Consider the following 24,171-nt stretch of genomic DNA (forward strand, 5'->3'; position numbering starts at 1 on the left):
AAAATATGTGTTTGTTGAACAGGTAAAAAGAAAAATATACACAGTGTTATAAGAGTGTGGGAAAAATTTTTATTTGGTAGCCGTCTGAGTATTTTGCTTGAACATGACATTTTTTGGTCCTATGGCAAAAATACCAATGGTCTTACAGCAAAGACAGAAGTGGTAAATGCGGCGGAATGGCCCTTTATTTACTTAAATATGGAGCGACGAATCGCAGGCCAACTTCATCGTCATCCTTCTTCTCCATTGTTAGATGCTTCGTTAAACGGATCTCTGAGCCCGTACCGTTGGAATACCTCATGCAGTGGAAGTTTATTGACACCGGGTGAGTTCGATCATGACTGAACTGCTGCTGTAAACATAAATCAGGCTGTAATAATAATCTCTTTTTTTGAGCTCGCGGAGGAACTGCTCGCTGACGCAACGGTTAGAAGCTGTCACCGAAGCGCACGAGACAGAATAGCGCGAGGCTAACGGGAAGATATTCATACTGTTTTCATCCCACTGTTGCCTATTTTGGTTATTGTGGAAATAATGGCATACTCTCTGTTAGATATCTAAACATATGTATTTATAACAAACCAGTGACCATTTCAACTGACAAAATAAAGGCTTTCATTTTAAAGTAGAAGCATTTGCATGAATATATTGCTAACATTTTTTAACATTCTGTATCTCTCAGCATAAAATAGTTGTTTGGAAATAATCATATATTACAAACGGATGATAAATCAAAGTAGTTGTGTCCAGAGGCGGATTTAGTCATGGTGGGGTCCTGTAATGGGGCCCCGACTTCCCTTTTTTCACTCCAAATTTAGCAACACCACCTGTTTGTAGCTCATTGTTGTTTCATAATACAACTAGATCTTGACTTTAACAATGTTAATTAACTACAGGAGCAAAAACAACTTTGCTAAAGTAAATACAACTTTCAAATTATTAATCCCTTTGTTAAGTCACAAGTGATCTAAAATCAACTAAGTTTATTTTAGAAAGCAGAGTTCATTTTAGTTTGCTGCACCAAGATCAGATTTATAACTGTAAATTACTGTAATGGAACCCATCAGACAACATGAAGTAGGCTGAAGGATCTAAAATACGAAACAAATACTAGCAAAACACATTGCTAGTATTAGAGCCATTATCCCCAACTAAAGAAAGCATGGAGCAGTGGTGAACCTTCACAAGACTGGCCATCCAACCAAAATTACTCCAAGAGTCCATCCATGACTCATCCAGAAAGTCACAAAAGAACCCAGAACAACATCCCAAACACTGTAGGCCTCACTTGCCCCAGTTAAGGTTAGTCAAACAAAAATATGTGAAAATTTCCAGAGAACATCTGATATCTGAGCATAAGTTTGGGACATTAAACTCAAGCTTGCTTGTGTTACTCAATAGGACCATAATCCAAAGCACTAAATAACCAACCAATCTAGTCAAAGTGTACGTCCTTAAACAGGTAATTCATGGTTGAAATTTGATAAACGTGGCCAAGTTACAACAATTGCACAAAGAAGAAAGGGCCAGAATCCCTCCATAGTGATGTAAATGACTAATTAGTTATAACAGCATTAAGCTAGGGGGTTATTAGCTGGGGCTCCAGGGAGTTGCCCACCTTTGTGTAATTAAGTCCAGCTTCATCACTGTGTCGTACCCATTGTAAATCCCACGCTCGTTGTTGCTGGAGTTCCCGATGACCGCTTTAACCTCAGTTTGTACTTCATTATTGACGTGTTGCCATCTTCCACTGCTGTGTCGGCTCTGTGTCACTTGCTATTGGATCGTCCGGTGAATGCAGATTAGATGTGATGGGATGTGAAAAGCTGAGGTAAGCAGCTGGGACTTGAGCCACTGGCTGTGGTTTTACGGTCTCAGTAATGTCGCCTCTGGTAAGTAGCAGGTCATTTTTGTGTCTGTTTGTGGTTGGGAACCGACATTAAGCTTTTAATTTCTTTGGGTTTCATAAACATTATGAAGAGAGCGGTGTTGGCGTAGCGGTCTGTGTCAGCCTCAGTCGAGGCATGACTCACAGACGCTCGGTCCCGGCTTTTTAAATCACGGAAACAGGAAGCATGTATTTGAAGAGCTATGGCGAGTAGGAACATAATGGATCCTGAATCTATTTACTCGGACACTAATAACAAATTGGTGCAAAGGACTGCTGCAAGATGCGATTCAAATCTCAACAATTTCTGGATACAAATTTCCAGACTGTAAGGTTGTGTGCGAAACATCTGCCTTAATCTCTTTTATGAGCCCAGCTGTTTCAGCTTTACTGTTGTGTAATCAGGACTCTTGTCCTTCCCATGGCCTGATTCCTGTTACTCAGAACCTACAAAGATGCACAGGCATGTCACTATAAAATTAAATTAAACTGAGCCCAATGATTTACATTTTTATGATTTACTGTTTCTCTCTTTTCTCTGTTTTTCTACCAAAAACTGGGTGACAAAAATAATCAGTTTGGTGTTTTGGTCTCAACTATCTCTTTTCTTGAAGGACAATTTTGTTTACTTCATAATTCATCTTATTTGTTGTTTTGTTTTAGTTTGGATACATTTTTTACAGTTGGTTATGAAGCTGTGGCACTAATTTCTCCTGACTTTTTCAAAAATGCCTTCCCCTAATCTGTAGGTCAGAATGTCTTGAAGCCGCTGTGTAATCCCGGATTGTTCACTCTGTTGCAGGTAAAGGTGTTCATGAGGTCACGGCCCATCAGCGCAGCACCAGGATGTGATGTCACGGCAGTAGCTGCCTCCCTGTCTTGTCCAGCTTTGTGTTTTTTGGGAGGGGGGCCCCTCACTCCCACCCAGAGAAGAGGACATGTTTGAAGTGAAACCCCGGGCGGTGGAGAAGAAGGAGTCGAGCACGAAGACAGGTTAGGAATCTGACGATGCAGTTTTTTTTTTGTTTATAACTCAAATTATTTTTGTTTGATTTGACTTACTTACATGTGAGAGAGAATAAAGTCTTTGTACAGAGCATATTGTAATGTTTCTGACCTCAGATTGGTGGGTATAAAATATGTTTCTGCCCCGCCTCCCCTCAGTGCAGTATGCCGAGTCTCTGGGCCAGATGCTATTGTTAGCTCGTGTCCCAGTAAACCACATATTTGCTCAAGTGGAAGGTCATTGACTAGTACAGTTCCAGACCCAAGAGAGCACACACACACACACACACACTGATTCACTTAAACTGCATAACAACAACACAAATGTACTTCCTGTTGCTCTACAAAAGCTAGAGCTTCTTCTTTTTGTGAAAGAATTATGGCCTGTTAGGTGTTAGAGACTTAATTTAGGTTACACCAGTTTAATTAGGTAAACTGAAACTGTACAAAGGCAATGACAAATGCAAAATGTCTGCTTTAGAGCCAGTGTTTGGTTTTCCCACAGTAGGTCGCTATGGTAACATGGCAGCACTACAAAATCACGGTTGTAATGGTACTGTGTGTCACTACTGTAATTTGACGAAAATGTGGAGACATGGTGAGCAATACAATTCATCTAACATACATCTAATCTAACAGCAGAGTCCTATACATCTAAAGGAACTGCATTATGGGTAATGTTGTTGTTGGTTTAAATTGAAGAGTGGTGTGATTTGTTGCTTCTGAGGCGAAATAAAACACAAGTTTCACTCCAGAAATATGTGCTCATATCGATATACACACACGTTTGAAAAACATATTACGATATAAGTTTCATATCAGTTGATATAGCTAATTGTTGATTAGTTTTTTTGTTTTAAATATCTGAAATCCACAATTAAACAGCGAAGAGGTAAAACTTAAAACTGCTGCTGCTCAAGTTACTCAACAGGTTGTTGCTAGGTAACCACTAGTTACTCAACAGGTTGTCGCTAGGTAACCGAAGAGAGAGTGACTTAGCTGATTCAACCTTGCTTAGCTAACCGTGAAAGCGACTAAAGCTTTTCTTATGCCTGTGTTTCCCAGAATGCCGTGCGGTTGTATCTTGTAATTCTGAGTAGAGTTTGATATTGGAAACTTGGATCAGGATGTGTTCCTGGTTTCCAGATGAAGGACTGGGTAGCAGTGGGAGGCACTACACCTCCAGCTCCCTGGGCTCGTGTTCGGCCGGGTCCGGCTCACTCTACCTGTCCGACAGTCAGGACTGGGTGGTTTCCCCCAGCTGCTCTCCAGACGAAACCCCCGCACAGATCAGCTCCATCTCACCAATGCTGGCCGAAGAGACTCTGCGCTACATGAGTAAGACTGCATCCGGCTTTTCTTCTAACCAGTGTGTGTGTGTGTGTGTGAACTAAAGAGGAATGCACTGACCTCACCAGAGGGACGCACAGAGGCCAGAGTCACGAGACAGAGTCTAACTGGGGGGAGCTAGGGGGAAAGTAGGACAGTAGGGAAGAAACACGGATAATGCCGGGTTTAAACGTCCAAAATGAGGAGGTGTACGATGCTGTCGCTGTGGAAGGTGAGCCGTTAGCATGCTGCTGTTTCCTTGTGTGTGTCCAATTTGTCAGCAAGGTCAGGGAGAGAGCTGCATGGAAATTGTTTGCTCATGAGAAAGGAAGTAGGGTAAATCTCAAGCTTTGTTTACTGTCCAATCAAACAAGTGGTGGTATGCAGGAAGTGAGTTACCAGTCAAAGAAACAACTTCTTGTTTTCTTCACAAATGCAACAACTGCACATTCTGGATCAAAACTGCTTTAAAATACAGTTGGCAATAAAACCAGTGAATAAAACCTGCAAAAATACAGAAAAGGAAGTCAGAACTGAAGATCCATAACGTTTTTAAGAGTAGAGTTTTTATTACAGCTTGTTCCGACTACCAATAGCTCTTAAACAAGGTCCGGTGTGCTATCAACGAACAGACACTAAGAAAACGACTTATGAACTATATTTAGAAAGCAGTTTCTAATTAGCTAAATACACAGCCTTATTAAAATATTCACAAATTTGTCTTTACTAGTGTCTTTTTGCCAAGAGCAAAAGTTGGAAGTAGGTTCTCTGGTTTGATGATTCGGACTGAAAGTATGTTAGACTGGCGTAGTCAAAGTCTAGTCATAAATCCATTTAAGAATCTGTGGCAAAATTTAAAAACGAAAGTAGGAAGATCAGTTTGAGTTAAAGCAAGGTGTCACTGATGAATCAACCCTGATTTTCTGTCATTTTTAAACTGAAACTGATCTTATCTGGTCTGAAAATTTGCTACTGTCCCACTTTTTTCTGCTGAGAACAAGGGAAACATTTCAGATAAAAAAAAAGAAATCGAGATTGGTAGGTCAGGCTTTTAAAGATCGGTGACCAGCCAGAAAACTGCAATCGGTTCACCCAAACAGCATCTGTAGGGAAAAGTTCAGCCCTCTTTCAAAACAAACCATAATTTGACCCCATTTTACGGCCTGATAATTATTTATACTGCCATTTCCACTTTTCTCTACATTCTAGTTAGTTTATTGGAACCAAAGGTCCAATCAGACATCGACCGTTGTACTGTGTGAAACTCATAAATGTCAAAACGACGCAGATCGTTAAGTAAGAAGCTGTTCAGTTATGCAATTCATTGTGGCCAGAGTCCAGCCACCTTTATTCACAGGAACTTATGAAGTAAACACGAGATTAAACATAATCAAAACCGGACCATGGATGTGCATCGCCTTGACCACAGCGACATGCTCCAGCCACGAGGTAAAAAGATATGTGTGAGCACATATCTTTTTTTTACTGCGGCCATCTTTCGAGGTTATTTTCAGCCGGTCCGACCCAGAGGTCGTCGAGGGGCTCGGATTACCGAACGACGCTCTCATCTGATTTAATCTGCTTTTATTACGAAGGATAGGAGAGCTGATCTGCTGTCCCACTTTGTTCTTAATTGTTACTTTCTATTATCCTTTAGCTAAAACTGCTAATATACGGTTATGTTTGCACTTTAAATCAAAGGAAATTATTATAGTGCTCAAGTCCAGCATTGTTGGAGTGTGAAGCTGCTGCGTCTCTTTAAACAGGTGGAGCTGGGGAAGCGTTTTGTGCAGCGCCGCTGACTCCCACTCAGGTGCTAACAGCAGAGCGGACTAATGAGTAGAACCTCAGAGCTCCAGAACACTAACGTGGTTTATTAAAGCTTCTGCTTTCACGCTTCATTTCTTCTCGTTAGTTTCTTCTTTCTGCCCAATTCTCCTTTTAAAAACAGGCAGGTTGATTCAACAGTGCTTTGCAGAAGTTCTAGATCTCTTGAACTTTTATTTGATGAACCGGGAAAGGTTTAGTGGAAGGAAAACGTCTGCTCTCTTTGTTCAGAAATAAAACTGAACATGCAGTTATAGCTGCAAGTGTTGTTGTTAACTCCCATCCGTTTTCCGCCCAGCAACATCATGCTGCCACCACCGTGTGCCAGTGATACAAAAGTTTAGATTTTGTCCATGTTTTTGTTGTTTCCTTACATGACCTGCGACAAACTGCAAGTCAAACTTCTTCCGGTTCATAAACTATTTTCCTGTTTGTCGCAATTTTGCACTACTTTGGCTGTCACATCAAACCCTAGAGTTGGGGAGTAACTAGTTACATTTACTTGAGTACCTTTTTGAAATTTAAAACTTTTAGGAGTATTTTTACTACCCTGTTTACTTGAGTGATTTTATTATGAAGTATCTCTACTTCTACTTGAGTAAAATTTCTGGATTTTCTACCCACTGAATGAAAAACAAATATGTTTTAACCAAAAATTCACCAGACACAGAGCTGCAGTTTTTGTTAAAGTTTATAATTGATTTGGAGAAAAATTATTTTGCCTAATTTTGTTACTTACATGAATTATTGTCATTTTCATCCTTAAAATACCAAAATTACCTCTTAACTTTATATTTTGGTCCATCTGATTGTGTAATTTTGAAATATTAAATGATTGATAATTTGGTCAGCCACTTAGTACTTGAAAAGTCTTTTTATCAAATACTTATATACTCTTATTTGAGTAGAAATTCTAATTAAAAATCTGTCAAATCCTGATTAAAATACATTAAAGTTCATAGCTGTAATGTGTTGAATACTTTTGCAAAGCACTGCGTTCTTCTTAAACTGTACCGTCTTTTCTCCCTTCTCTCTCTAGCTTATTTTGCTTTGGAGCCCTCTCCTTACTCCCATCCCGGCTCTCAGAGCCTCTCCAAAGGTATCCCTCTCTCCCTTCCTGCCTCCTGTTACTCTGAAACTTTCTACATTTAACATCGTTGTGAGACTGGCTTCACTTTTCCTTCATTTGGAGCCTGTTTTTGCCTTCTGCCTGTAGAGAACAGCAGGAAATATAATTAGACATGTTTGGCGTGTCTTTTATTTGGGTGTGTTGCGAGTAGACAGAACCTTTTGGTAAACAGAAAGTAGCCTGCAAGCCATTTCCTGTAGTTTGGAGTGAAACTGGTTTTATTTTGAGGTGCATGAGTGTAAGTTTTGGTTGCATGTGCATGCTAGATAACGTGTAAGCTAGCTCAAGGTGATTTTTAAAAAAACTTTTCTGGCTCAGTCCTTAGTGCCGATCGAGTTGAGCAGATGACCAAAACCTACAATGACATCGAAGTGGTCACCCATCTTTTGGCTGAGGTAGATATCCCTGGATGGCAAACATATGTCAGCTGGTAACCGTAGTAACCTCCTGCGTTCTTATTGAATAGCGAGACAGAGATCTGGAGCTTGCGGCTCGGATTGGTCAGTCCCTTCTGCAGAGAAATCACCTGCTGCAGGAACGAAACGACGTTGTGGAGGAGCAGCTGGCACAAGCAGTGGACCAGGTAACTCATTACAAATTATGGCACTTAAAATCGTAACGTTTAGAGAATGAGTCTCCACATTTACGCCGTAAAGGAACTAAATGAGATTGAAGGCACAAGATGCATGATGCCAGACAGAGATAAAGAGCCTTTGTCTGTTTGAAAACCTTTAAAACAGTTTGTTTTTTAACCTCATATTACATTTAGAAGCCACATAAATCTCAAATGACCGCAACATAGTTTAAGTTTCAAGTTTCCCAAAAGGCTTTTTTGAGATGAAAATTAAACCTTTTAGCCACAAAGGACAGAACAAACCTAGATCTTTCTCAGAATACAATTCCCATGTTGATGCATGGTGGTGGCAGTATCAAGCTGCATGTATGATAGTCAAATATTTTACTAAATTTGTCCCGTTAAATTACAAGATTTTCTACATTCCAGGTTCACCAGCTGCAGCATGAGCTAAACAAGAAGGATGAACTGCTCCGGATTGTGGCCAGCGCCTCGGAGGAGGGGGAGCAAGACGCCGCCGTGTCGACCCCGCAGCAGCAGCCACAGCTGCTGGGGGGGGCCGCTGCCGCGCTCAGCCAGCTGGAGCAGCTGCAGAACAAGCTGCAAGAGGTGGAGGAGGAGAACCAGGCACTGAGGTCTGAGGTACAGAGCTCCCAAGGTGGAAATTAAGGAATTAAATGAATAAAAATAGTAGATTTGTTCCAAAAGACAGTATTTTTCTTCCAGGCATGTCAGCTGAAGAAAGACACCATGACGTACGAGGAGAAGGAGCAGCAGCTGGTCAGCGACTGCGTCAAAGAACTACGTGAGTCGGCGTTGATCTATTATAGTGAAATTTGTGTTTGTAATGTAGATTGTTTCAGACACAGTGGTAGCTGTACCTCCTACTGATGCGTCTTCCTCCTCACAGGCGAGTCCAACAGTCAGATGGTGTCTCTAACGGACGAACTGTCCCAGAAGAACGAAGAGCTGCTCAGACACCAGGAGGAAATCGCTCAGCTGCTTTCTCAGATTGTAGAGCTGCAACACAGAGTGAAGGAGGTGAGAACGCCTGGATTTTAGAAGCCTAACCCACATAACGACCAAAAACTGCAGTAAAGACTTGCTCTCTGTTGGTTTTCTAAAGCTGGCTCTGGAGAAAGAAGAGCTAAGGATCCACCTCCAGGCCTCCAAAGATGCTCAGAGACAGCTAACAGCAGAGGTACGTATCCGATTTTGTGTTCGCATTATTGTTGCAAATATTTTAACTTTTTAAGTTAATCCTGTGTTTGCGCTCTGGCAGCTGAATGAGCTGGCAGAGAGGAACGCAGAGTGTGTGGAAATGCTCCATGAGTCGCAGGACGAGATCAGAGAGCTGCGCAGTAGAAGCAGTCCCTCCTCCGGGATGCGACGACATCTTTCATACGGCCTCTACCCCATGGTAAGGAAACGACTTCCAAATCAGAAATTTTTATACATGTAAAAATGATTTTAGTTGGTCTATTTAGGAAATCTTATCCCACACAGGAATCGTTGGCAGCAGAGATAGAAGGTTCAATGAGGAGAGAGCTGAGCATCGATGAGGAAACCGCCTTTCAAGACCAAAGGTAAATCTGACTGTTTGTTCCAGCATTGCCTTTCTGAATATTTATTATACTTTCAACTCTTTATTTGAAGCATTTTAAGCTTTAAGAAATAAAATGTATGTAGCAGTGTCTTCTGCATATATTAGAAATGTGCTCTGCTCTGTAACGTTTCTAGAAAAAAACAAACAATGGTTCTGATTTAGAGAGATTGAAGGTCTTGCACTAAATGTACCGAAACAAAATGATTCAAATGCCAACATGCAGTGACTGGTTTGTGCCAGGAAGATATAGGAATTAGCTATTTTATATTTTGAAGATTTGTTTTAAAGAATTATGTTTTTTTCTTGAAAAATAAAAAATGCTGAAGTGAAGCAGTGTTTGGTTTTTAAACGGTCCTGCGGTTTTAGTGTGACGCTCAGGAGGAGTGCAGCAGATGTCACGGTCAGACAGTCAGTTCCTGAAATCACACACAACAACAAAAGAAACTTGGAAAAGTGCAGTGGAACCCTGCCAGACCGTGCACAGGGTTAAAAAGATTACTTGTATCAATGTCATCTGTATATACTTGACATTTACAAATCAGAAACAAAACTTATTTTTATTCTATTTATTTTAATAGAATTTCTCAAAAGAGAGTCTTCCAAACAGTCCGCTCGGTCAACGCCGCAGCGTCTCGCGCTGCTTTGGCCACCCCGCCTATCCCCGGTTCTGGACAGAGTTCTCTAGTAATGACTGCCCAACCTTTCCAGTCAGCACAAGAGTAAGAAACCTGTATCTGACCTACAGTCAAGATATAATGACATATTTTAAGTCTTTAAGTCTTGATTTATATCTTGTTTGCAGGGACGAGGTACGAATGGGAAAGCCAGGACTACCAGGAGGAAATGACCTCATCAAAGCTCTCCATCGACTCTCTTTAAGGCGGCAAAACTTCCTGTCTGAGCATCAGTTCTTCCAGGCGGAGCGTGAGAAGAAGCTGCAGAATCAGACCGGGGCAGAAGCCGGTGTAGAGGGCAGCGGCTGCAGCTCCCCGATGGGCAGCGTGCTCTCCTCCTTTTCCAACCTCTCTGATCTCACAGTCGGCTCCACTGTTTTCAAAACCTTCCTGCCGGAGAAGCTTCAAATCGTCAAACCAATGGAAGGTAATGTTTCCACTGCAACAGAAACATCACTAGAAAATTCACGTACCACTAACATTTTTAAACAGATGAGGTGAAATAGAGACAGTGACACAGTTTTAGATATTTATTTTTAAGTTTTATGCTAGTTTTAGTTTGATTTACTATCTAAAAAAGGATCATTTTAATTTCAATAGAAGGCTTGTTTTTAATTTTTTTACATTAGCTTGTAATCTCATTTACAAATTACTTTTTAAAATTTCTTTAAATTTTAAATGTTTCTATTTTTATTGGAGAAAGTGTTTAGATAATTAGATAATTTATTTAAATTAGTTTAAAATTATCTGAATTACATTAGCTTGATTATGCTAACTAGCTAGTGCTAGTGCATTTGCTAATATGAGCAAGCGTTAATCCCAATTAAGGAAACTGGTACTTAAAGCAGTTGCCATGTGATTAATAGGTGTTGGTTCAGACATTTTAACTATACAATATTTTTGATGAACTCTTTCAGCTAAAAGTCAAAAGTTAGCATTGTAACATTACCTTGTGAGCCGTTCAGTCTTCTGCAAAATAGAAAAGTATTCCCTACACTTAACCTATTTTTTGTGTAATGTTAGAGCTTTTTTCCAAACTTAAAATTCTATACACAAAATGCCATAATGACTAAATATAAAATGTAACATTTTTGCAAATTTCCAAACAACATTGTTGGGGGCTTTACTCACCTTTGATAGCGTTACAGTTGTCTTTGGTATATTTTTTACAGGCCTTCTTGGAATGGCAGGTTTTCTTCATGGGTTCAGTCAAATATGGTGGGTAGCATCTGCACCAAGAGATTTGTAGGATTTTCCAAAATCAATAGGAAATCCAGACCCACCAGTCTATTCAAGGAAACTCTGATTGTTCCTGAAACTGTGTGGCTCTGCAGATAAATCCTTCGTTGTTTGGTTTCTGCTCCAATATGCACTCCCCTTTCCAAATTTAGATCACATTGTTTGTCTTTAGGCTCCCTGACGCTTCATCACTGGCAGCAGCTTGCCCAGCCTCACCTGGCCACCATCTTAGATCCACACCCTGGGGTTGTGACGAAGGGTTTCCGACCTCTGGCTCAGGATGCCATGTTCCGGCTGTCAGACATGGAGGAAGACGAAGAGGCTGAAAAGCACAGAGAGATTGCTGCCCTTGAGAAAGGAACAGCTGAAAAGGGTAAAGAGGAGCTGGATGAGGAAGAGGAGGAATGCGGGATAACCTTTAACGTACGCTGTTCATCCACACCCGAGGACAGAAACCGTTCTGTTGCACCTTGCACCAATGCGCCTCCCTCCTCGATCCGATCAACATCACCTGGAGCGTCTTCCACTTCCTCCTTTGTCCCTTCGGACCTCTGTTTGAAATCCAATCACGTCACAGAGAAATCCAACCAATTGGCTCTTCCCATTCCAGGAGCTTCTGCAACAGCTGTCCAATCACAAAGTAGAGTTTCCACCTCAACAACTTCTTCTTGTGGTACAGTTTTTCTTAAAATGTTAATACTTTAATGTGACACCATCACTGTGAGGTTTTTTCATGAGCTTTGTTTTGTGTTTAGTCCAAAACCCAGGAAAGAGTCAGAGCTCCACCTTCTCTACCTACACCTTCACAACCTGTCGTATTCTCCACCCTACTGACATCACGCAGGTCACACCAAGGTAAGCCAACTGCAGAGTATGACAAAGAAAGTAAGTTAAAACATCAGATTTGGAAGCGCTGTTTTGAGAGAGTAGTTGAGATAACTCTGAATTCAAAGTCATTTTCTTGACTTCTTTGTGTTTTCTAGCTCTCAGTCGTCCCTTTCGGCCAACACGCCCAGCTCCATGAGAACGGGTCCCAGTACTCCGGTAACTCCCTGCAGGCTGAGTTTGGGTGACTCCTTCCCGCCTCGACGCCCTCCAGCTCCCCCCTGCGGCCTGGCCAAACTGGTCCTAGAGAGAGGTATTTCTGCACAAGTTTCCACTGATGTACCCTCTCCATTGCCCAGATCTGCTCCACGGCAACCCCTGTTGCGAATTATGCCAAGCACACCGCCCAACTCCCCCTCCCACTCTCCCACTCCCTCGCTCGTGCCTACGGAGCCTCGCCAACATCCGTCTGACAATTTTCTAGCCTCGCGGCCTGCAGAGCTTTTTCTCCAAGATGTGTACGGGTTGAACCTGGGCCGAGCCCCACATCCTGACCTGCCCAGCCCTTCCCAGGAAACTCCCAGCCTCTCCTCTTGTTCTAAGCCAGGCAGAGACAAGGCCAATCTAGTCAGTGTTAGTCTGGTAGAAAGACTTTGTCGTTTGGGGTTCACTAAGGTGCTGCACAGTTCAGAGTCTGACACGCCAGTGCCGCACCAAGAGTCCGCCACGTTTGTGTCGGCAGGTGGTGGAAGTCTGATGGACGGCCTGCGGCGCAATCAGAGTCTCCCGGCGATGATTGGCGCCAGAGCAGGTAGTAAGTCAACCGGACATCCTCCTCATCCGACCTCCCTGGCTATCCCCCCACCACTATGGGGAAACCTTAAAGAACGACGCCGGCATCTCGCCTCCATCTCGCACCCTCCAAGAAGTTCAAAACACTAAAGGAAGGAGCCACAAATCGCTAACACCTCCACTTAAACTCTTTCCTTTCTGCCTTTTGGAGAGAGGTGTCAGGGAATCAGCAGGAAGAACAGTCCCTCCTTTTCATGACTTCAGTTAAAAGCACAATTGAACTCAACTGTTTTTAGTAATTCTGAGTTTTCTAAATGTACCCATCCGACATGACGCTTGGCCTTAGCTTGACTCTTGTGTTGGGTTTGCATTTCAGTAGTTCTCGTGAGACTCTGGATGTTCAGGTGCAACTGGAAGCAGGATTCTTTCCTAGTCAGGAAAAGGTCTGGAATTTGATCTCGGCATCTTCCCAGGTCAGGATAATTTGAGGAAAAGAACAATTTGGAAACTTTTTTTTTGCATACCAGACTTTATTCCCAATCCTAATATCTAAAGGTTCTTTCTCCTTTTTACTGAATGCTTCCTTTTCATTTCCTCCTTTCTGCATAATTATTTTTTTATTTCTGTATCCTTTTTCCCCCCTTGTATCTGTTGCCACCTTTTTACCTTTTTTCCTGTCTTCCCCATATTCTGCATTCCTTTTGTGTGTCTTCTGAATGTATTTCTCTTTCTTGATTTTTTCCAGCATTCATAGAAGTATTTTCTGTAAATCAGTGGTGAACGTTAGTGTGTTTATGTTTTAAAATTAAGGTAAACTTTCGAAAGTTGAGCCTAGAAACGTACGAAACTTTTCCAGTAAAGTCGCAGGAATCCTGTGGGGGAGGAGGTAAAGTAAACTTGTAAGTGTCTGAGGGTTTGTGGAAGTTGATAAGAAAGAACAAGGAAAATGTTGTGAAAGAAAGAACGTTTGTTTTGTTGGATAATGAGGGAAAGTGGTGACTGATTGAACAACTGAGCATCCAGAGTCTTGCTGTTCCAAGGGCTTGTACTCTAATCAGCAAGAAAAACTGTAGAACAATGTCATCCCAGTCTATAACCCCGTAAATGGTGATTATGTCCGCTTCTAGAAAGACGAGCCTCTGGTGTCAGTGGAGGAGTGATCCTACTTGCTTTTATTACTTAGGCGCTAGCTAGAAGACTTAAAGCATAGCATGAAACTGCCAGGCTAATCCTGTAGTCCAGCTATGCCTGTAAACATACCAGTCATGGGTTTATTTTTACTGTTAATATACCTTAACTTTTCCGTCCGTGTGGTGTGGCAAAAGCATCTGCATGAAAAGCAACATTGCCTACATGTCCCAGCATGCATCTGTCAGCAGGCAGGTGGGGAAAGGTTAAAGCAAGGCTAAAACCAAAATAGACAAAATTTTAAAAATAGGGAAGGAGTAATGGGGTGTTGGCGGGATCTGTTTTCCTTCAGGTTTTTGTGTTTTGTGTGTTTTTATGAATATGAGGCCTTAAATAGAGGCAAGCACTGTTTTCAATAAAGTTTGTTGCTATGTTTTAGTTGCACTTAGTCGGTTCTGGGGATCATTGCTGAAATAAACTGAACATGTTTGATTTTTCTGAAGCAGAAGTCAGCTTCAGACTAAAGGGAAAGGGAAAATTCAGTACCAACATTGGCCAGCAGGCGGGAGCATTTCCCACCTAGAAAGTACTTGAAATCAGCCATGTTTCTAAAATGCCTAAACATGAACTTGTATCTGCTCTTATGTTCTATAGTTAACCTTTACTGACATCTGTATTTAAATCCTGACATTGATGAAAACATGTCATGTGTCTGGTAACAATATAAGCTAATAATTTAACTAATGTTGCATTTTTTTCCACATAGAGGGGATCCATGTTAACTTGAAAAAACTTTATTTTTGTTAAAAATAAATATTTCAGGCTTGTATATGTTTAAGTAAGCATTGTGAAAAGGAAAAAATGACCTATGATGAAGGCATAATGAGTATTCTCATCTTTTCCTTGTAAAATTTAAAGTTCAGCTTTGTGGCTTTTGATGGATTAGATATCTTAAAATAAAAACAAAACTTCCTGGTGTTTCCCAGCTGTAATCAGGATAATATGTTGTTGCCTCTTTTGTAAAATAAAGCTACTGAAATTAAAATGTCTGGGTTATTATGAGAGGTTTGTTTGGGGATGTTGTGTAGGAACTTATGAAGATAAAGGAAAGTGTTAAATGTGTTTTTTGTTTGTTTTTACAACTGATAGCAGCTGATTAGCACCTCAAAAGCTCAAAAAATACCTGAACTATGACCCCAAATCCCAGAGGAGTTGAAAAGAAAGCTTCATGGATAATGGCCTAGTCAAAGTACAGTTGAGGATCTGTGGCTGAGCTTCTTCACAGACCCTGTCCATCCAGAGTTGATGTTCAAAGCTGGTAGAGACGCACCCCAAATGATTTTAGCTGACTCCAAGGGACTGAATACAAATGCATTCCACTCTTTTTAGATTTTTATTCGTAAAATTTGACTTACTTTTAAATTTTGCACCAATTTGTGTTGATCCATACATTAAATTTTAAAGAAAAAGGATGAAGGGGATGGGGATTTGAATCGTTCAGCACTCCGACCCGCTGCTTCACAGCGGACAGATCTTAATGCTGTCACAGCTGGATGAGAACTGACCCAGGGCGAAGTCCAGACCCACCCCGACCCCGCTCCCCACTCCGAACGTCGCATAAATAGGCTGGGTGAAGTTAGCCCTGAAGCTATGGAGGTGCGTCATGTTGTCCGCCACGCTGTAGAACGCCAGCGTCCCCGCCGATAGATCGGCGTAGACGCCCAGGCGGGGCGAGTAGGTGACGGCGATGTCCCTCTTCTCGTTGGCGTGCATCGCCGAGCAGCAGGTGTCGGACAGCTCCAGCGTCCAGGACTGGGCATTGTAGCCGAGGCCGGACCGGGCGTCGTTGCCCTTCCTGCTCAGCGAGGCGTAGGCCACGCCCATTGAGGACCCACGCCCCCTCCACTCCACCTCCCAGTAGGAGCGCTGGGCCTGCAGCGGGCTCTGGCACATCACCTGGGTCCAGCCATCGAAGCGCTGGGGTGTGTCGGCGTACGGCTGCGTTGGACCCTGCAGGGTAGCCTTGGTGTTGCCTTCGGAGAGTACCAAGCGCTTGTGAGCTGTATTGGGGTCAAGGGTCAGGATCACAGAATCTAGAAGAGAGTTAACTGTGTAAATGTGTTTACAGGCATGTGGTTGCATTTTATAGCACAAGAACAGTTATTATAAAAATGCTATAAATATCAAATATGAAACTGGGTTTCTGTCTCTTTAAGCAACTTCTGCTCTTTCCGCCTTCAGGAAGTCGTCACAACATGGCTCCTCTATTAACCAGTGTTTCACCGAGAAGATGTTACATTCCCAGTGTCTGCTATTTGCTGCGTCTCAAAGGCGGGGCTAGATCCAACCAGGTATTTTGCACAGCTGAATAGTTTCCATGGAGATTCCATGGATTTATCAAACATGTATGAAAGAATCAAGGGAAAACTCCAGCTATAATTTTGATGATGTAAAATAAGAGTATTTTACATAATACTGCCCCTTTAAACAAAATGTAGTTTCACTTCTTTCACTCACACTGGAGAAACTCCTCTCTGGATCTCGGTTCTGGTGCCTGGATGCTGTCAAGGTTGATTTCTCTCACTGGAAAAATTGCCAGTATGTCATTGAATGAGCAGATCTTACGGTTTAGTTATTGTTGCAACATATTATGTCAGATATATTTGTTATAAAGAGGTGACAGTGTTGGCTCACATGCAGGAAAAGCTGGAGCTTGAGTCATGGCGTTCGGCAGAGGCGTGTCCAAGAACAGACCTGGGTTAACTGTCCAATGAGAAACCACGATTAAACCGTTTCTCTAAACTATGAGATGTTTACAAGGAAGGAGTGCAGCCATCTTACTCTCTGTTGGTGTTTCTAACAGATCCACCATCCCGCCTGTTGGACCAAAGAATTAAAAATGAAAACCTCTCCCTTGTGCTCAGCTTTAACCAAACTTTTAAACTTTTAACGGTTTTGTTTCCTGAAATGAGCAGATTGATCAAACACTGATGGAAGAAGCGTTCGGGTCTTACCCAGGTTTCCTCCTGCAGCTGCGGTGTTATTAACCGGGGTGGCCTGGTTGGCGCCTCGTCGGTGTGAGCGAAACAGGCTGCTGATCGACGCCATCCTGCTGAACGCTGCATAGAAAGAGGAATGTTTACTTACTCTTTATAAATGCTGCAATGCTCAAATTCTGCCACATGGTGGCGACAAAATGCAACAATGTGATTATACCACTGGATGAAGCTGGAGCTGGAGTGGGAGTAGGAAAGGCTGGGATTGGAGTCGGAGTTGTAGCTGCAGGAGGGGCGACCGGGTTTTGACTAGACCTGCTCCAGAGAGACGGCCCCCCTCTGCGGCTGGGGGTGGGGCTGGGGTTAGACTCACGCTCTGTTGGGATGGAGATATGAATGTTTCCATGGCTTTGAACTTTTAGTTTTTGCTGTTAGGATTATATGTGAAAGACAGAAAGTAGTGAAGAAGTTTGAAGGGGAAGAAAAAAAAAATATATATGTTTCAATAAAAATCTGAAAAGATGTTTCTAGCTGAATCTCCATGAACATAATTTCTAAAGGGGATGTACACAGTGCAAATCAACTTAGTATGTTACCTTTATTTGCTATAAAAATGCTTTATATATTTACATACATCTAATATGACTTAAAAGAAATTTGACTTTGTAGCTTAAGACCTTGAAATTGGGCCTCTGTGTCTTTAAGAAGCTTCTACTCTTTCTGGAACTCTGCCTTCAGGAAGTCATCACAACATTTCTCCTCTATTAACCATTTAATAACATTTTTAACAGCGTTGAACTGAGAAGTAGTTTGTATAATGAGCTCAGCAGATGCGCAGTTGGACCAGGTGTTTGCTAATTGCTGCTGGCTAGTCTGAAGGAGCTGAATGGAGGAGTAGAGGAGAAGGGATGAAAACACTCCAGGCATGTTTTTGATGAGGGAATAACACTATAACACGATGTAAAGCAAAAAAAGAAGTCAATTTAACATAATAAATTAGATACAGGTTTGGACTAGGCCATTATTTGCATGTAATAATGGTTTCAGTTCCATTTGAGCATGTCATGACCTCCAGCAGGAAGTGAGGAGATTTTTAAACCCCAACCGGCGCCCGCTTACCAGCCTCTCTCTCCTCTCGTCTCCGTCTGGGTGAGTTTGTGTTTCCTCTGTCTGCAACCATTTTGAAAACATGCTGATGTGTTTCTGCTGACTGCATGAAATTCAAAAGCATTCTTTTTAAAACTTTCACCTCGAGGTGCGTCCCTGCTCCTCACGTTGGGACCTCTGAGTGCTGTTGGACATAAAAACCACTCACCACCATGTTTGACTGAAATCCTTTCAAATTAAAGTTCTTAAAAGCGTGGCGTACCTACTCCTTGTCGGTCGGCACTTTGGACACCCAGTGAAATGCTTGAAGTCGGGGTACGGTTGTTGGTGTTGCTTTTACTCAGACCGGAAAACACTAGAAAGAGGAGAAAAAACACCTGTCAGGTTTATGAAAATACTTTCTGAAGAGTTCATTAGAGCTCAGAAGAAAACTCACAATCACGAAATACTTTTTTCCCTCCCAACCGGCTGGCTGAAAAAGATCAGAAACCGTCAATGTTGGGTTAAAAAAGCTAAAAATGTTCTGTGATGGCAAAAAGGACAGTGCTCTGTACTTACAGTTTCCCAAAGTGAACAGTTTGGTTTCATTGACTGAAACAGACCAGACGAAACGGTTATGACTTGAAAGAAAGGTCCAAACCTGCACTGCAAAATCACAAAATCTTACCAAGTATGTTTGGTCCAGTTTCTAGCGCACTTAAAGTAAGACAAAACTAACTTATTCCACTGGCAGATTATTTCTTTTACAACTAAACAGTTTTTCCACATTATAAGTGAAAAAATCTGGAATGTTAAGGGATTTTTTCCTTAAAACAAGCTCGTATATCTTGCTGAAAAGTTAATTGTAAGTTAGTTTTGTCTTATTTCAACTCTACTAAGATATTTTCAGTAGAAACTGGACAAAATATTTGGTAAGTTTTTGTGGAGAGTTTCTTCTGACAGACCTTGCTTGTTGATCTTCCCCAGCTCCTGATTGCACAGATCCTCCACTCGGTCCCTGAGGGCCAGCACTACTTCTAGAACGGGTTCAAAGGTCGCATTGTGATTGACGTGCACGGCCGGCAGGTCGCCGCAGTCAAAGGGACTGCTCATGGTGTCGCACGTCTGAGGATAAGTAAACGGCTTTAGAGGAAGTCAGACGACAATCAACACTAATAGAAATGTTTTCTTTCATGTTAGGAAACTTTAAGAGCAAATTTACAATAAATGCCATCTTAAGGTACAAAGAAAACCAATTTAAATGTAATCAAACATATATTCCAAATTATTCTAGTTATCTAACTGTACTATATGCTCAATTAATTATCAAACTAGCTTAAAAAGTTTTTACCAAAGGAGACACAGCAAGTTGCATCATGTCAGTTATATTATAATAATCAATATGTTTCATCACATGTTCTTAGATCATATTGAGTTGAAATTTTTGCATTAACTTAGGGAAAAAATATGATTTTTACATAAAGTTATCACACTGTTAGAATGTCATGTCAGCTCTGGCCTACTGTTAACAATTTATTATAAAAACCTCTTAAATTTGTCGTATTAAACACCCTATTTGTGGTTTTCTTTTGTGTGTGTGTCCTGTTTTATTTTTCAAATATATTTGTTTTTTCCCTCTCCCAATCTATTCTAAGTTGATGGATTGTTCATATAAGTAAGAAAAAAATTATAGCAAATGATCAGAGAATATTTCTGCTTTTTAAGTTGTAACTGACTGAAAAAATAAAACAAAAACAAGGTAGAGATCACTCTTCAGGAGTGATCTGTACCTGGAGGTAGTAGATGTTGTCTCCACAGTCCGCCAGGTCCTTCATTTCCGTGTCCCTCTTCCTCCGTTCCCTGATCTCGGCCTCCAGGTTGTCGGCGACCTCCTGGGCCTGGTTCATCTTCTCCAGGCTGGCCTGGTCCAGCACTTCCTCCAGCAGCTCCTGCAGACGCTCCACGGAGCGCAGCATCTCGCCCAGAATGTTCTCCGTCTCATCGTGCACCTTGTCCCCAGAACGCTGTTGCCAAGATTGGAGACCCACTCACCAATTAGCTCTTGTTTTATCCAGACAGCAAAACATGGTAATTAATTGTTAAATTATGGTCAATTGACGGTCAAAACAATCACCCAATTTTATCCAGCTAACTAAATAGATTCAATTTCTGTCTAACCACATTTCAACGTTGGGTACTTTTTCATTCTGGATACTAAATTTATCTTGCAGTTCCACCAACCTTCACTTCTTCCATCATCTTCTTCATATCCTTCAGCTCCTGCTCCCTGTGTTTCAGCTTCAGCTGGTTGTCTGCTTGGATGTCTGAAAGCAGCTTCTGCACAGGGATGAAACGGCATGAAAAACAGGACGAGCTGAAGGAAGCAACTGGGTACAGCAGTGGCTAGGAGGAGCGGTGTAATGGGATAGGAATGCTGTTAGGAATGCATTCAGCCTGGCTTTAGACTCATTACCCAACAAAAGGTGCAGAGGAAGGACACGTCAGGCAGAAAGCCGTTAGATATAACAATAAGCGCCTCACAGGAGGGTGGATTCTGGATTTTTACTCCCACAATGACTAGTAAAAGTATTAATATAGCTTGAAGTTTTAACATTGGGACCGTTGTTCTGTTTATTGAGACAGACCAACAAAAAGTTGTACAAAATGTTGAAGAGAAGGGAGATCATGATGGCAATGAAAGCAGTTAAAGTCCAGGTTTTAGTTCACTACAAGATGAGATCATGAGTTGATGCGAAGATTGATAAAGCTAAATAAGGAAGAGAATCTGTTGGAGGATGTTGAAGACTTGAGTTTTTGGCTTAGGTTCACCTTCAACTAAACAGCCAATACAGCCAAACCTCTAGGTTCACATCAGACTATGTTGATGAGTTAGACCAAATTTAAAAGAAAATCTATCGCAAGACTTCATCCAATGTCACAAAGCTTGAGCCATTTCACAAGGGAAATTGAAAGCTGAAGACAGTACTGACTCATGACACTACTTTATGTTGGTCTCTCACAAAATCCCAACAAAATGCCCTTAAGTCTTTAGTTGTAACATGGCAAAATGTGAAAAATACAGTTTGAGGATAGTTGCCCTTGGGAATCGTTTTTACGCACCTCTCTCTCCTGTCGCTCAACCTTGGTGGACACACACTCGTGGTCTTTGTGCAGATTGCTGGTGCACAGCCAGCAGACAAACATCTTGCACTGACGACAGAAGAACTCCTGCAGGTACTTGTGCTGGGTGCAGATCTTCTCTGCCAGATTGCTGGTCGGCGGGATGAGCTCATGCTGCTTGAGAGACTTCTTGGTCTGGTGAGGCTTCAGGTGGGTCTCGCAGAAGGAGCTCATACACGCCAGGCAGCTTTTCACAGCGGCACGCTGCTCCCCTTTGCACATGTCGCACAGAACGGCTCCGGTGGACAGCCTGGACTTGGATCTAGAGGACAACCCGCGAGCGCTTCGGATGGAGTCTCGAACTTCTGATTGGAGGGCCCCTTTGCGGAGCTGCTCCACAGCCTCGGCCAGCATGGTGTTTCTGGACAAGGGCGGCTTGGGGCAGAAGGTCTGGCGGCACTGGGGGCAGCTGTAAATCCCTTTGGGGTCATCCTTGCTCCAGAAGTCTTTGATGCAGGCCATGCAGTAGCTGTGTCCGCAGGGTATGGTAACCGGATCATTGGGGAGATCAAGACACACGGGGCAGTTGAACTGCTCCTCCGTCCACAGCTTCCCACTCATTGTGATTTAGCCAAATATGAAGAAAGCCCAGAGATGTTTAGCTGAGAGTCCTCAAGATTAATACAAAAATGAGTGAAGGTTGTGCGCAATCCAGATTCTCAGGAGGAAAATGTTGAGTCTCAGGTGAGAGAAAGCAAAAAGAAAAGATGGGTGGGGCCAAACTCATCAGGCAGGTCTAGCTGGGGAAACGGGTGTCGGCAGAAAACTGCTGAATGAACGGAGTGTCTGGTCATTGTCCTGTTCATGTGATGCAGGACTACAGGAAGCATTCAGGTTTAGGTTTCTTTCCTGGTCACAAGAGTGAAGATTCAGATAGTAGAGATATATTTAGGGAGAGTTGGAAGGAAAAAGTCTTGGATCTTCAAACAGCGAATCACTAAAAGAGCAGTTACTTTAAGGAAAATCACAGCAACATCCTAAAGAATGGTAAAATGATTCAGAGTCATGCTGTGTAGCTACTGAAGAAGTATTCACTCCCTTAATTTACTTAGATTTTTAATTTTTTTAACCCTAGTCAAAGTCTAGGGTTATATGTAAATGGGTAACGGCAGTTTGTTGTTGTTGGGTAGAGTAACTAGTTAGAATCATTTTTTTATTTAGTACTGCTAACATTTGGGCTCAGTGGCTAGGCTAATACCAGTCAGCTTAGCCTAGCTAATGGTAGCATAAGCTAGGCTAACACTAGTTAGCCCTTGTGTTTTCATCACCATGCCACAGCTAACAAACATTTTAAATTACTCTGAAGCAGAAGCACTACTAAGCTATCAGAAAACTAGCTACCAGCTAATCCAGGGTTTATTTCTTTTTATTTTCGGAAATATTACGAAACTTGTACAATTTAAATCTGGAAACCAAATCAGCCTCATTAACCTAATTTATGCAAAAATGATTCAGAATTACATTTTCTTTCAAGTAATGTGTGAATATTATAAGAGAGAATTTAATGTTTCCTCACAATTTGTAAGGATTTTTGACACTAGAATCATAAACCTTTGAGTAATGAGTGCTGTGTTGTTTTATTATTCCACATAAAAACATTTTTAGTATAAAACATAATGAACAAACAGAATCTACAAGTGCCATGTAGTGATCTGTTCCTGTGGGAGAAATCTCAACCTGTTTGTGCGACGCAACACTTGGCTTTATCAAATCCTAAATCCCACAATTGGGTCATTTTCTTTTGCTTAATCACAGTTATGTTTGTCAGAGCAGGTTTTGCATTTAAATATAATGAAGTGTAGGTGAAGTGTTTACATTTCCATGTTGTATTACCAGAAAAAAATGTTTCAAGGCCTGCGGTTGTTGTAAATTTGGATTTATCTACTACCAAATCATGAATGCTGTCAATAGAGATTTGTTGTTTGAATTGTTCAGTGCAGCTAAAAGAAACTAGACGAAGGAGATGGCATCATGATCATGACAACAAGATCACAGTAAAACAGAGACGCAACAATATTATGAAGCAAAGACAAAACTGTTCACTTATGATATTAACAGCTAGCATAATTAGAATTAGCGTTTCCAACAGGCAGGATCTCAAAAAGAGCAAGTCTGCAATCATCCAGTCACTAATAAAGGTCGATCAAACTGAAAATCAACCAATTTTTGCCATCTGCCAATTTCTCTTGTGTATTCTCTTGAGAATCAAAGCATGGTGCTGGAGGTGTGATGATATGGGATTCTTTGCAGTTTAAAACCTCAAGAAAGTAAAGCATTGCTCTAACGCTGATAAAATCACATAGTAAACATCTACTGAGAGTTATTGCTGTTGAATGGACTGTTAAAATGTTAGACCATTTTTAGAACACTCTGATGTGGAAATATCTACACTTGGAAGAGCGTTATCTTTTCTCTTTTTCATGCCATGACCCTAATTTTGAGAACTTTATCTTAAGAATTGAGGAAAGAAAACACTTGTAGTTTCCTGGTAAATATGGCCCTGATTTATGTCTCTGACAAAAAAACTTGGGAGAAATGTGCTAACAGAGTAGTGGCGAACATCACTTCAGTGGTAAACTCCATCAACCAAAATTACAATCATGAAGCTGGAGAAAACCCAAGGGACAAGAAATGTGTGGAGTTTTGAACACACATTCAAAACTGTTATTTCTGCCGTCAAAATAACAGTTTAGAAATATTTGGATTTATGTGTGACGGTAAATGTGAATTTTTGTCAAGGACTATAACGAAAATTCAAGTAAGACTGAGGCAGCAGTGGAGAAGAAAGAAATACTGCCACCTGCAGGTCCGAGTTAGCAGTCACTTAAACCTGCAGTAAGTAATTTTCATTATAAAAAAATTGTTTGCCGTATTTGTTGAAGCTGTCACTATG

General features: G+C 41.6%; 2 protein-coding genes across 8 annotated transcripts; one reads left to right on the forward strand and one right to left on the reverse strand.

Annotated features, from left to right (window-relative positions):
* The first annotated feature begins 214 nt into the window (after positions 1–214).
* trak2 (trafficking protein, kinesin binding 2) lies at positions 215–15,061 on the forward strand. Of its 7 annotated transcripts, none has more exons than XM_028010288.1 (17): positions 215–325; positions 2,691–2,881; positions 4,040–4,231; positions 7,089–7,148; positions 7,497–7,573; positions 7,645–7,761; positions 8,182–8,394; positions 8,479–8,557; positions 8,663–8,793; positions 8,879–8,953; positions 9,035–9,172; positions 9,259–9,338; positions 9,937–10,077; positions 10,161–10,459; positions 11,444–11,944; positions 12,027–12,126; positions 12,255–15,061. In XM_028010288.1, exons 2-17 carry the CDS (start codon positions 2,827–2,829, stop codon positions 13,036–13,038), a joined length of 3,042 nt encoding a protein of 1,013 aa, XP_027866089.1. In that variant the 5' UTR covers positions 215–325; positions 2,691–2,826; the 3' UTR covers positions 13,039–15,061. The 7 variants fall into 7 exon arrangements, with proteins under 7 accessions (XP_027866089.1, XP_027866091.1, XP_027866092.1 ...); XM_028010290.1 differs by having other exon boundaries at positions 11,444–11,911; XM_028010291.1 differs by lacking the exon at positions 7,089–7,148.
* A 334-nt stretch (positions 15,062–15,395) lies between these two features.
* On the reverse strand, positions 15,396–24,046 carry trim25l (tripartite motif containing 25, like). The gene is made up of 15 exons (XM_028010299.1): positions 21,219–24,046; positions 20,340–20,435; positions 19,889–20,122; positions 19,064–19,223; positions 18,678–18,710; positions 18,556–18,591; positions 18,382–18,474; positions 18,262–18,303; positions 18,132–18,182; positions 17,233–17,388; positions 17,031–17,135; positions 16,858–16,893; positions 16,711–16,779; positions 16,534–16,599; positions 15,396–16,109 (listed from the first exon to the last, which is right to left on the reverse strand). Exons 1-15 carry the CDS (start codon positions 21,837–21,839, stop codon positions 15,535–15,537), a joined length of 2,373 nt encoding a protein of 790 aa, XP_027866100.1. The 5' UTR covers positions 21,840–24,046; the 3' UTR covers positions 15,396–15,534.
* Between the last annotated feature and the right edge of the window lie 125 nt (positions 24,047–24,171).

Source organism: Xiphophorus couchianus, chromosome 24 (assembly GCF_001444195.1).
Source record: "Xiphophorus couchianus chromosome 24, X_couchianus-1.0, whole genome shotgun sequence".
NCBI classification, from domain to species: Eukaryota; Metazoa; Chordata; class Actinopteri; order Cyprinodontiformes; family Poeciliidae; genus Xiphophorus; species Xiphophorus couchianus.